The 14,162-nt window shown below is 40.0% G+C and overlaps 1 protein-coding gene across 2 annotated transcripts in view; it reads left to right on the top strand.

The window, feature by feature from the left end:
• The window catches only part of MTM1 (myotubularin 1), a 98,820-nt gene extending 96,336 nt beyond the window's left edge, over positions 1-2,484 (top strand). For both annotated transcript variants that reach the window (XM_011974579.1, XM_011974580.1), the window contains one exon: positions 770-2,484. In XM_011974579.1, coding sequence (XP_011829969.1) covers positions 770-937 — 168 coding nt within the window. In that variant the 3' untranslated portion in view covers positions 938-2,484. The remainder of the gene's footprint in view (positions 1-769) is intronic.
• Positions 2,485-14,162: the final 11,678 nt, after the last annotated feature.

Genomic DNA, 14,162 nt, shown 5'->3' with positions numbered 1-14,162 from the left:
CTGCAGACAATTTGGCGGCATCCGGTGAGGTTGAAAAGACCATATTCTACTTCTCAGCAGTTCCACCCCTAGGAAAATTCCTTAGAGAAACACTCGCATATGTGCTTGAGGAGATGTGTACAAGGATACTCAGTACAGCATTGCACACACTACCGAAGAACCCTGGAAATCACTGATCACCCGTCAGCCTGGGAAGGGGTGGAGAAACTGGTTTATTCCTTCAATGCAACTTAACAAGGATGAAATTCAGAAAACATGTTGGGTCAAAATGTCAATGAATAAATACCAGATGGTACCAGTGATGTAAACTCTGATAAAATACAAAGTAATACTGTATTTTGTTGCTGGATACTCACAGGGACAGTGTCACAAATCTGCACAAAAAGGAAGGTCACATGGCAACTTGAGAAGAGTTGTCCCTCAGAGTGAAAGAGAACAGTGGGCCTGGGACGGGCAACGCGGGAGACTGGAGCTGTGTTTGGGCCGATAAATTTTAAAAGATGGTGACACGTGTGAGGAAATGTGTACATTAGGTATTTCTTGGTGAACAAATACTTAGTACTTGGGTGTTCAGTACTGTGTGTTGTACTTTCCTGTATGTGTCAATGAGGTAGTAGTTAAGGAAAGTATGTATTATGTTAAACTTTGAGTTTACATAATACCTACTTAACTTATTTACAAAGCAGCAGTCGCAGCAGATGGGTGGAACAGGTGAGCTCTCGTGACATGCCTGGCGTAAAGTGTAACTCAAGTCTCTGGTTCTCTCCAGCAGCCGAATCCAGTGGAGCAGCGTTACATGGAACTCTTAGCCTTGCGCGATGAATACATAAAGCGGCTTGAGGAACTGCAGCTCGCCAACTCTGCCAAGCTTTCTGATCCCCCAACTTCACCTTCCAGTCCTTCGCAAATGATGCCCCATGTGCAAACTCACTTCTGAGAGGGGCCCTGGCAGTGCATTAGAGCTCGAAATAAAGGCGATAGCTGACTTTCATTTGGGGCATTTGTAAAAAGTAGATTAAAATATTTGCCTCCATGTAGAACTTGAACTAACATAACGTTAAACTCTTGAATATGTGCCTTCTAGAATACATATTACAAGAAAAGTACAGGGTCCGCATGGCAATCAGAAGAAAGGAGCTGAGATGAGGTTTTGGAAAACGCTGACACCTTTAAAAAACAGTTTTTGAAAGACAAAATTGAGATTTAATTTACCTCTTGAGAAATACTATATATACAATATATATTTTGTGGGCTTAATTGAAACAACATTATTTTAAAATCAAAGGGAAATATGTTCATGAAATGCATTTTCCTGAAGCTGCTTAACAGTTGCTTTGGATTATTTAATATGAATCCAAATGTGAAAGATGCATGTTACTGCCAAAACCAAATTGAGCTCAGCTTCTTAGGCATTACCCAGAAGCAAGGTGTTTAAGTAATTGCCAACTTTTATACCGTCATAAGTGGTGACTTAAGGAGAAATAGCTGTATAGATGAGTTTTTCATTATTTGGAAATTTAGGGGTAGAAAATGTTTTCCCCTAATTTTCCAGAGAAGCCTATTTTTATATTTTTAAAAAACTGACAGGGCCCAGTTAAATATGCTTTGCTTTTTTTTTAATTTGCCAGTTTTATTTTCTAAATCCTTTCATGAGCTTGCCTAAAATTCGGAATGGTTTTCGGGTTGTGGCAGACCCCAAAGAGAGCACTGTCCAAGGATGTCGGGAGCATCCTGCTGCTTAGGGGAGTGTTTTCACAAATGTTGCTCTAGTCAATCCAGCTCATCTGCCAAAATGTAGGGCTACCGTCTTGGATGCATGAGCTATTGCTAGAGCATCATCCTTAGAAATCAGTGCCCCAGATGTACATGTGTTGAGCGTATTCTTGAAAGTATTGTGTTTATGCATTTCAATTTCAATGGTGTTGGCTTCCCCTCCCCACCCTAGGCGTGCATAAAAACTGGTTCTACAAATTTTTACTTGAAGTACCAGGCAGTTTGCTTTTTCAGGTTGTTTTGTTTTATAGTATTAAGTGAAATTTTAAATGCACAGTTCTATTTGCTATCTGAACTAATTCATTTATTAAGTATATTTGTAAAAGCTAAGGCTCGAGTTAAAACAATTAAGTGTTTTACAATGATTTGTAAAGGACTATTTATAACTAATATGGTTTTGTTTTCAGTGAATTAAGAAAGGTTAAATATATCTTTGTAAATTATTTTACGTCATAGTTTAATTGGTCCAGCAAGTAAGACATCTCAAATACAGTAGTATAATGTATGAATTTTGTAAGTATAAGAAATTTTATTAGACATTCTCTTACTTTTTGTAAATGCTGTAAATATTTCATAAATTAACAAAGTTTCACTCCATAAAAAGAAAGCTAATACTAATAGCCTGAAAGATTTTGTGAAATTTCATGAAAACTTTTTAATGGCAATAATGACTAAAGACCTGCTGTAATAAATGTATTAACTGAAACCTAATACTATTTTCAGGGCTGTAAGTGTGTATGTGTTGGAAATGTGCATGGTGGCCATCTGATTTCTTTTCCTGGGTCTACTTCATGTACTTTTTATCTCACTGGCAACCTTGCAGGGCTCTCCCAAAATTTCAGCAAGATTGGGCATTTAAGTGCATTAACAATGCAGATTTTAAGAATTACAACTGTCTAGGAGGATGGCTTTTGCAAAAGTGAACACGCAAAACTTCAGGCTCTGAATAGGGAACACAGCAGTTGATAGTAAGGGATGTGAAGATACTGGTTAAATAAGCCATAGTTAGTTGATGTCTCGTTAGGTAAGAATTTTTAAAATTCTTCAAACAATATTGCCAGTTGGAAATTATGTTGTTTACATATGTACATTCTAAGAATGCTGAATAGTTATAGCAGTAAACTAAAACTGACCATTTTTTGACAATCAGAATAGATCACGTCCAACAGAGCTTAAAGAAAACTCAGAATAGGACTCTTAAATGACTAAGTGTATCTTTCATAACGATGAGTATTTGGAGTACTTTGTGAAGTCCTTCCTCTGACATTGCCGCATTGAACCCTCACTAGGACCTTACGAGCTAGGTGGCATTCTGTTACCCCTATTTTTCGACTGAGTAGAATGCCATTGTTCCAGGCGTTCACTGACATGCCCCACGTCCTACAGCACCACCACAAGTTCATACTGATGTTAGCCTGAAGTCTACATTTGAGTTCCCACTGAATGGCCTGAGCTCTGCCTTTTGGAATGAAATTGAAGAACCTCTCTTCCTGGGACAACTCTTCAAATAATTCAGAAACATATATTTTTGATAATAGGTTTCATTTCTAAATATAGTCATAGCACTTTCTGACCTGTTTTTGATAGTGCAGCAAAGCTTATCCTTTTGCTTTTTTGGAAGGAGTAGTACTCAAAAAGTCTCAGAATAAGCTGAGTAGTATTTTATCAACTTGCATAATGCAGATCTGTGGTGTCATTCAGACAACTCTTGTGGCATTTGGGTACATTAGGCAAAAGCAGGACTGTCTAAATGGAAAATTCTTAATGTGGGAATTTATTAAAGAGTGTATACTCCTGTTACTGGAGGATGCACCCACTGGTGGCCATTAAAGCAAAAGAGGGGACACCCGAGAGAAATGGGAAATGTATGCAGTGCGCACCCCACAAGCAAGAATAATAGCACACTTGCAGAAAAGCATTACATGGTTGAACAACATTTCAGTTGAATTTTTTAGGTTTACAGAACCACTAAAAGTATGAAGCTGGAATACCAATATTTGAAGTAGTCTGACATGCCAAACTTATTGGTAGATTTATAAGTTAAGGGATTGTTACTGAGGTCTTCCTTCCATATTGAACATACTTGGAAGAGGAAAGAGTAGTAAAATGCAGTATTTTCACTTTCTTATGAGGCTTAGATTCAGACATGGATTAGTTCTTATTTGCAATTTCTCCTTTAAAATCAAAGATGATAACGTATTTCAAACACATAAAGTGGCTCAATGCTTAGACACGACCATGAAGGCTTAGCAGTTTGTTTCTCTGGCTTTTGAGAGCACTGCTTATTTGTTTCCAGCCGTTCTGAAATTGTTTCACAGTGGCTTCCATGTACATTATAAAAGTTGCTTACATTTCATGAACTCTGTATCACAAAGCTATGTTAGAACCCTGGATGGGATGTGTGGAAACCAGGGTTCTCATCGGCACCAGCAGTGACTTGTGGCCCTATTTCCTGAAGGAAAGCTGTGAGTGAAGTCCTAGCTCCCAGATGCTACAGATATGGAGGAGGCCTCGGCCTCCATCTGCTCAGTGAGGGTGTGGGCTGCACGTTCTCAAAGTTTCCTTACAACTCACACAGCCCTTCTCAGAAATGCAGTGGTAATGACATTTGATTCACCTTTTTAATTTTTTTAAATTTACAACGGACACGTTGTAATTGTACGTACTTACGAGGTAAAATGCGATGTTTCAATGTACGTATATAAGCCAGGAGCAGAAAAACAAACGCTGTATGGCTTCACTTACATGTGGAATCTTAAAAAGTTGATCTCATAGTAACAGAGAATAAAATGGTTGCCAGAGACTGAGGAGGGTAGTGGGGAAGAGGGTACCAGGAGAAGTTGGTCAATGGGTGCCAAGTTACAGTTAGAGAAGAATAAGTTTTGGTGTTCTCAAAAATGCATTTTAATCACTCATGCATGTAAAATATTTATCACACAAGACGACATTTGCCTCATAGGAGTTTCCTGTTTCTGCTGTAAGAAACCCTCACAAACTTAGTGATTTATTATCTTACAACAAATGTATTAAAATTCTAGAGGTCAAAAGTCTGAAACGGGTCTCACGGTTAAAATCAAGATGTTGGCAAGGCTGCATTCCTTCTGGAAGCTCTAGGGAAGAATTATTTTCCTTGCTTTTCCAGCTTCTCGTGGCCACCTGCATTCCTTGATGCCACGACCCCTTCCTCCATCTCTAAAGCCAGCAGCAGAACATCTTCAAGTCTCTGACTCTCTTTTTGCCTCCCTTCTTGACTTTTAAGGACCCTTGTGATTACATTGGGCCCATCTGTACAGCCTAGGATAATCTGCCTGTCTCAGGGTCAGCTAATTGGCAATCTTAATTCCTTCTTGTCTTGTAACATATTCACGGGTTCTGGGGATTGGGCTGTGGGCAACTTGTGTGTGGGGGTGCATTATGGTGCCTACCACACCTCAGTTCCTTTAGCTTCGGATGGTCAGAGTATGCAAGGTGAGAAATCAGACACTGCTAGGCTTTCCTATTACAAGCTACGCAATTATAATTAGGTAAATGACTAGTTCATTTCCTTATATCTCAGACAAAATTTACACTTACAGTTGCCTTCAGTTTTATTCTCTATTTCTATTGTTGCTTCTCTCCAAAGCCCCAGACCATGTACTTCAACTCCCTTCGTCTCTAAATGGAAGAAAGGGAGCTATCAATTTGGGCCATATGTGCCAAACACTGTACTATTTAGCCTCCCCATAACCTTATACAATTGATCATAATTTTTTGGTCGTTTTACAAATGAGAGAGGCTCAGAGCCAGAAGTATTTTTTATTTAAAGTAAGATCACTTCAACAAATATTTTCTATTATAACACAGACCCGTGCCAGCTGTTGAAATACAAATAAAGAAAACAGTAGGCTCCTTCAAGGAGCATCTGGCTTAGTGGGAAGACAATCCAGTTAACCAGTAATTTCCAAGCAGGGTGCTGCCTGCAAGGATAGAGACAGATGGCAGACTTCTGGGCCAGTATAGGGAACTAGGGAGGAACTTCTTGGCCATATTGTCAGAACTGAGCCTTGGAAGCTAAGTAGACATGCAAGGCTGGTTTAACATATAAATCAATGTAATATACCACATTAACACAATGAAAGATAAAAACCATAAAATCATCTCAATTGATGCGGAAAACCATTTCACAAAGTTTAGCATCCTTTCTTTTATGATAAAAACTCTTAATAGTTTATACTTTAAAAGTTCGTCAACATCATAAAAGCCAGTTATGAAAAACCCACAGCTAACATAATCAATGGGGAACAACCGAAGGCTATTCCCCTAAGATCCAGTACAAGGCAAGGAAGCTCACTCTTGCCACTTCTATTCAACATAGTACACAGTGCCAGGCGCAGTGGCTCATGCCGGTAATCCCAACACTTTGGGAGACCGAGGCAAGGAGATCACTTGAGGCTAGGAGTTGGAGACCAACCTAGGCAATATAGCAAGACCCTGTCTCTACTTAAAAAAAAGCCAGGTATGGTGGTGTGTACCTGTAGCCCCAGCTACTCAGGAGGCTGAGGCAGGACTGCTTGAGCCCAGGAATTTGAGGCTGCAGTGAGCTATGATTGCACCACTGCATTACAGCCTGAATGACAGAACAATTTCAGAGACTGCACCCTGTCTCTGAAAAAACAAAACAAAACAAAACATAGTATTGGAAGAACTGCCAAGAGCAATCAGACAAGAAAACTAAAAGGCATACAAATCAGAAAGTAAGTAAAATTATCTCTGTTTTTATTTTTCTTTGAGGCAGGGTCTCGCTTTGTCACCCAGACTGGAGTGCAGCAGCGTAATCATAGCACACTGCAACCTTGGCCTCCAGGGTGCAAACAATCCTCCTGCTTCAGCCCCCCAAGTAGCTGAGACTACAGGCACGCACCACCAAGCCTGGCTAATTTTTTTGTATTTTTTGTACAGATGGGGTTTCACTATGTTACCCACGCTGGTCTCAAATTCCTGAAGTGATCTGCCCACCTCAGCCTCACAAAGTGCTGGGATTACAGGCGTGAGCCACTGTGCCTGGCCCAAAATTATCTCTATTTGGAGATGACATGATCCTCTATGTAGGAAACCCCAAAGACTCCACACACAAAAAAGCTGTTAGAACTAATAGATGAATTCAGTGAAGTTTCAGGGTAGAAAAATCAATGTACAAAAACCGGTCGCATTTCTGTACACAAATAACAACCTATCCAAAAAAGAGATCAAGAAAACAATCCCATTTACAATAGCATCAAAAAGAATAGACTACGTAGGAATAAATTTGACCAAGAAAGTGAAAGCTCTGAACACTGAAAACTGTAAAACTCTGATAAAAAGAAATTGAAGATGACAGAAATAAATTGAAAGATATCCCAGGCTCATGGATTGAAAGAATTAATATTATTAAAAAGGCTCGTACTACCCAAAGCAATATACAGATTCAACACTATCCCTAGCAGAATGGAATACTACACGCCCAGGATAAATGATCAAACCACAGCTACATGCAACACAGTTGAATCTCATAAGCCTGTTAACTAAAAGATGCCAGGTACAAAAGGATATAGAGTAGCTCCCCCTTATCCATGGGGGATATGTTCCAAGACCCCCAGTGGATGCTTGAAACCACAGATAGTACCAAACCCTATATATACTATGTTTCTTTCCTATATATACATAACTACGATAAAGTTTAATTTATAAATTAGACACAGTAAGAGATTAACAATAGCCAATAACAAAATAGAACAATTATAACAATATGCTGTCATAAAAGTTACATAAATGTATTCTCTCCCTTTCTCTCCCACTCTCCCCCTCTTGAAATACTGTAATATTTTCAGACCATCGTTTATCATGGGTAACTGAAACCATGGAAAGAGAAACTTCAGGTAAGGGGGGAACCACTGTATACAGTATTATTCCAGTCATATAAGTTCAAAAACAAACTAAACTCATGTTTTGGGATGCATGTGTGGCAAAACAGTAAAGAAAACCAAATAAACCATCACCATAGAAGGGAACACTATGAGCAGAAGCAAATGGTGCAGCATTTGTGGAACTCAAAGCAAGTTGGTATTCCTGAGTCGTAATGTGAATGGGCCTGGCAGAAGATGACTGAGAGGTAGGCAGGGGCAAGTCATGGAGTGCCTTAGGGGTCATGGGTGGGAGACGGATTTCAGGGTGGCAAGGCTGGGGACAGAAAGGCCACTTTGAGGCTGATGTAGTTGACCAGATGGGGAGAACTGAGCCTGGAATAGAGACAAGTAGAGACGCAGATTGAAAAAAAAAAAAAAAAATTTAAGTTTGTGACTGAAAAAAAGAGACAAGAAAGAAGTCAAAGATGGTACTGAAGTTGTTGGTGGCTGCAATTGGTTGGCAAGTGGTATCATTTTCAGAAATAGAGAATATCAGGAGAGGATCAAGTCTAGAGTGATGCTGAGGCCAGTTTGGGATATACTGAATGTGAGGAGAACAAGTGTCCAAGATGTGGTTAAGTTTAGTTCTGAAGCTCACAAAAGAAGTCGGAAACACAGATTTGGGGACAAAACTATGGAAGTAGATGACATTGCCCATGCAAGTAAGTGGAGAAAAGTGGCACGCCCCAACTCCAGAGTGTTCAGGACAGACAGAGGAAGAGGAGACTTGGGATGAGATGGAGAAGGAAGGTCAGATAAGTGCAGAAGCAAACAGTTGAATCATGGAAGGTAAAAGACAGGATAATTTCAAGGAACAAGTACTTAGCATGGGAGATCTGGTGAATCAAGGATTAAAAAAATGTCCAGTCAATTTGGAAAGTAAAGAGGTCCCTGGAGGACATTCGCAAGAGCTGTTTCATTGAGGCAGAAGTCAAAGAACAGCGAGTTAAAAGTCACCAGCCAGGATTCTAGCTTAAGCAGCTAAGGGGTGCAAAAGGCTGAAAGCGCACCCAATTTGAGAAACTATTATTTTGGCACCGGGGTCTGCTTTAGCACCACTAAGCTGCAAAAAGATGCGATGGCCTGTGTTCTAGGTGCTAGGGCAAGGGCCATGCAACAGTGAAGAGAAAAAAGAAACTGAAGAGGAATAGCCCCACCTCCTGCAGGCATTTATTCAACAAGTACCTGTGAGCTCTATCAGCTTAAATGCGACTTGATTATGGCACTCTTCCCCAGTGCCCCTCCCCTCAATACTGTCTTAGGTCCCAATGCTCTATGCTCCCTCAGGGCCTTATACATCTCCTACTATTGCACTTGCCATACTTTGTTGAAACTATGTGTTGAATGTCTTTCTTCGTCACTGCACTCTAAGCTGCCTTGTTCTTAGCTATAATGCCCAATAGGGTGCCTGGCACAAGGTAGGTGCAAAATATATATATTTATGTGAATGCATGAATTGGTGAGTGAATGAACGAAGGGTACACAAGAGTGGGATTCTCTTTCTAGAGGGTTTGCTATAAAGAAAGGAGAGAGATTGGATAATAACTGTTGAGAAATGAGACAGACAGAATGGGCTTTTGAAAGGAAGAGACTTTCATGGGATCATACATCAGGAGGAAGAAGCCAGTGGCAAATGAGAGATTGCATAGAGAAGAGGGAGCTGTTACTTGATTGAACAAGGCCTCAGAGTGGGGATGAGCCCAAGGACACAGACAGAGTGGAATTTGCTTTGCACAACAGAAAGGACTCCTCTTCCTCAGCAACTAGAGGAGTGTGGGTGCAGATGAAGAAACACTGATGGAGGGAATAATGGTTCCTCAAAGATGTCCATGTCCTCATCTCCAGAACCTGTGAATATGTGAGGTTACACAGCAACGGGGAATTAAGCTAGCAGATAGAGTTAAGGTTGCAATACTAGCTGACCCTTATATGAGGAGATCGTCCTGGATTATTGAGGTGGACCCAATGTCATTACAAGGCTCTTTAAAAGTGGAAGCTGGAGGTGGAAGAGACGTAAGAGTCATAGCCATGCCATGAGAGAAAGACGACTGGCCATGCAGGCTCTGAAGATGGAGCAAGGGGCCAGGAGCCAAGGACTGCACAGCCTCTAGAAGCTGGAAAAGACAGGGAACAGATTTTTCTCTAAAGCATCCAGAAGGAACACAGCCCTGCCTACACCTCGAGTTTAGCCCAGTGAGACCCGGGTTGGACTTTCATCTCCAGAAATAATAAATTATTATTAATATGACATTAATAATAATTAGTGAGATAATAAATGTATGTTGTTTAAGCCACTAAGCTTGGGTAATCTGTTACAGCAACCATAGGGTATGAATTCAAGGGGGATAGGGAATTTGAGGGAGTTCATGCCTGATTACCTCAATGTTCTTACACACTCCCACTATACCCACGATAGCAGAAGCCTGTAAGGAAAATTGCTTGGCCCAGAGCAGAGGAGAGGGAAGAAGATTCAAATGTCCCTGAGAAGTGGTGCTCACTAGCAGGCTTTCCAGTATAGTTCAAATTCACTTCACCTCAGTAGTTCAAAAATCCTCAGGCACCAGTCTTGTGGTGCCCCCAGGTGCTTGGTGGAAGCAAATGCTCTATGGAGGAACACACCTTTATCGCAGGCCTCTAAGAATTCTCGCAAATCATTTTTCAAAGAAAATGAACATCTCCCAGTGAAAAATAGCAGACAGAAAGTCTTCAGCGAACATCAATAGAAACAAAAGAGCAGAAAAAGACTTGTAAGACTTCAGATTATTCAAACTATCAGACACAAGCAGTCGTTCTGCTGGAGTTGGCTTATATAGGTTTGTCAGAGACAACTGTGAGCATCTCTTCCTAATTCTGTATTCAGTGATGTCAAGGTGGTACTTTGAAATTGGCCAAGCTGGGAAGAGTTACGCCACAGAAATGAGCAAATGCTACAAATGAAGGCTTTCTCTTTCTTCAGAGAGCTGATAATTAAAAATGTACTAGAACATTGCTGGAGGCAGGTTAGAAAAATGAATATGAAAATTATCTTTAAAGAAATAAAATCTAGGTGATCTTGAGTTTGACAATGAGTGTTTAGATATAAAGCTCAAGCACAATCTCTGAAAGAAAAAATTAACAAAATGGGCCACATTAAAATTTAAAACTTCCATGAAACATACTTAAGAGAATGACGAGACAAGCTGCAGACTGAGAAGAAATCTTTGCAAAACACATATTCGATAAGGACTGTTATCTAAAATATAAAAAGAACTCTTAAAACTCAACAATAAACACAATACATTTAAAAAATGGCCAAAAGACTAACAGACACCTCACCAAGGAAGATCTACAGATGGCAAATAAGCATATGACAACATGCTCCACATCATATGTCATCAGGGAAATGCAAATTAAGACAGCAATGAGATACCACTACACACCTATTAGAATGGCCAAATCCAAAGCACCAACAACATGAAATACTGGTGAGAATGTGGAGCAACAGAAATTCCCATTCATTGCTGGTGGCAATGTAAAATGACACAGACACTTTGGAAGACAGTTTAGTTTCTTACAAAGCTAAACAAAGTCTTACCATATGACCCAGCAACCATGCTCCTTGGCATTTATCCAGATGAACTGAAAACTTATGTCCAGGCAAATCCTTCACACAAACGTTTCCAGCAGTTGCCCCATGTTTGTCACATAGTTGCCGCAGTTGGTAGCAGTGAAAATGTTCTTCAACAGGTGAATGGGCAAACAAAACTATGGTACATTCAGACAATGAAATGTTATTCAGCACTAAAAAGAAATGAGCCTATCAAGCCATTAAAACACATGGAGGAACCTTAAGTGCATATTGCTAAGTGAAAGAAGTCAATCTGAAAAGGCTATATACCGTATGACTCCAACTGTGTGACATTCTGGAAAAGGCAAAACTGTTGAGACAGTAAAAAGACCAGTGGTTGCCAGGGGTTCAGGGAGAGGAAGGGAAGAAAAGAGGGAGGGATGAGTATGTGGAGCACAGGGGATTTTTAGAGCACTGAAACCAGAAACCATTTTTTATGATACTATAATGGTGGATACATGTCATTACCATGTATTTGTCAAAACCCACAGAATGTACAACACAAAGAATGAACCCTAATGTAAACAGTGGACTTGAGTTAATAATAATGTGTCAATATTGGGTCATCAATTGTAACTCGTGTACCACATTCATGCAAGATGTTGATAATAAGGAAACTAGGATGGGGGGTGGGGCGTGCTGTGAGAGGGTATATGAGAACTCTCTATAATTTCCACTCAATTTTTCTGAAACCTAAAACTACATAAAGGTCTATTTTTTTTTTTAAAGGCACCCCAGGTAATTTTGTGCAGCTGGTCCAGTGCCAAGTGTTTAGAAATGACTATTTCAGGCAATACCTACATATTGGTCAAATTGCATCCTTAAATAGATGTCATTGAAAGAATTAATCACTGATTACAGAATTAGCTCCTTTTGGAAAGGTTTGTTGTATTGATTGATACTTTGGACAGAAATAGGCGTAAACGTAGGGATTTCTTTCTTTGGCCCTACACCTGTAGAAGCAGTGCCTGGTAGGATCTTGTAGGGGGAATTCAATCATCAAGTGGGACGTGGATTGGAAATAGGAAGACATTAGATTAGCGTTTCTTTCAACCCAGTAAGTCTGTGAGTCTCTACACCACTTATCAATGCATTCTAAGCTCCAAAGCCATCCTCCTTTAACTGCTCTGTGATAATGGAGATGGGCTTTGTAAATATTTACCAGCTGGCAAAATGTAAATCCTTGTCAGTAGAGGGCGCTAGAGAGAGCGAGAGAGACCAGAGGAGGAAAAAGCTTTATCTTCCAGATTCTGGGGTGCCTCATCTTTCTGCCTCCTCCGGAGCACAGCTTTCTTTCTCTGGTGCTGGGCTCCTATGCACATGCTTTCTTTTGTGCTAGGCCCATGCATGTATTATCCTAAAGAAAACTACGTCAAAGCATTTAATAATCAAACTCCCAAAGGTCAAACATAAAGAAAGAATCCTAAAAGCAGCAAGAGAATAGAAACAAATAACATACAATGGGGCCCAAATATGTCTAGCAGCAGACTCTTCAGCGCAAACCTTACAGGCCACGAGAGCATGGCATAGCGTATTTAAAGTGCTAAAGGAAGAAAACTTTTATGCTAGAATAGAATAACCAGCGAAAATATCCTTTAAGCATGAAGGAGAAATAAAGATCTTCCCAGACAAACAAAAGCTGAGGGATTTCATGAACACCAGACCTGTCCTATAAGAAATGCTAAAGGGAGTTCTTCAATCTGAGAGAAAAAGGATATTAATGAGCAATAAGGAATTATCTGAAGGTACAAAACTTACTGGTAATAGCACAAAGGAAAACACAGAATATTATAAGACTGTGTGGTGTGTAAAACACTCTTAAGTAGAAAGACTAAACAAAGAATGAATCAAAAATAATAACTGCAACTTTTCAAGACATAGACAATGCAATAAGGCAAAGAGAAACAATAGTAAGTTTAAAAACAGGCAGATAAAGTTAAAATGTAGAGTTGTTATTAGTTCTCTTTTTGCTTATTTATTTGTTTATGCAATCAGTGCTAAGTTCTCATCAGCTTAAAATAAAGGATTATAAGATAGCATTTGCAAGCCTCATGGTAACCTCAAACGTAAAAATATACAACAAATACACAAAATGTCAAAAGCAAGAAATTAAATCATACCACCAGAGAAAATCACCTTCACTTAAAGGAAAGAAGGAAGAAAGACAGGAAAGAAGGAAGAAAACACCACAAAACAAACAGCAAACAAATTACCAAATGGCAGGAGTGGTCCTCACTTATCAGTAATAACATTGAACGCAAATGGACTAAACTCTGTAATCGAAAGACACAGAGTGACTGAATGGATGAAAAAACAAGACCCTATAAGAAACTATTGCTTACAAGAAACACACTTCACCTATAAAGATACACAAAGATGAGGCCGGGCGCGGTGGCTCACGCCTGTAATCCCAGCATTTTGGGAGGCCAAGGCGGGCGGATCACGAGGTCAGGAGATCGAGACCATCCTGGCTAACACAGTGAAACCCCGTCTCTACTAAAAAATGTACAAAAAATTAGCCAGGCGTGGTGGCAGACGCCTGTAGTCCCAGCTACTCAGGAGGCTGAGGCAGGAGAATGGCGTGAACCCGGGAGGCAGAGCTTGCAGTGAGCCGAGATCCGGCCACTGCACTCCAGCCTGGGCGACAGAGCGGGACTCCTTCTCAAAAAAAAAAAAAAAAAAAAAAGATATACAAAGATTGAAAATAAAGAATGGAAAATATAGTCCATGCTCCTGCTTCTCCAATGGACTCAAAATCTCATCCAAGAAAAGCATTTTAGAATATCTTTCTCATTCCTAAATAAGCACATCTGCACACCTCTCCTAAGTAAGACCTGATGGTTACTGTCTACAAATTTCAG

Source organism: Mandrillus leucophaeus, unplaced genomic scaffold (genome assembly GCF_000951045.1).
Source record: "Mandrillus leucophaeus isolate KB7577 unplaced genomic scaffold, Mleu.le_1.0 Scaffold1469, whole genome shotgun sequence".
In the NCBI taxonomy this organism is placed as follows: Eukaryota; Metazoa; Chordata; class Mammalia; order Primates; family Cercopithecidae; genus Mandrillus; species Mandrillus leucophaeus.
The sequence above is the reverse complement of the archived record's forward strand: the minus strand, read 5'-3'. Positions and strand labels throughout refer to the sequence as shown.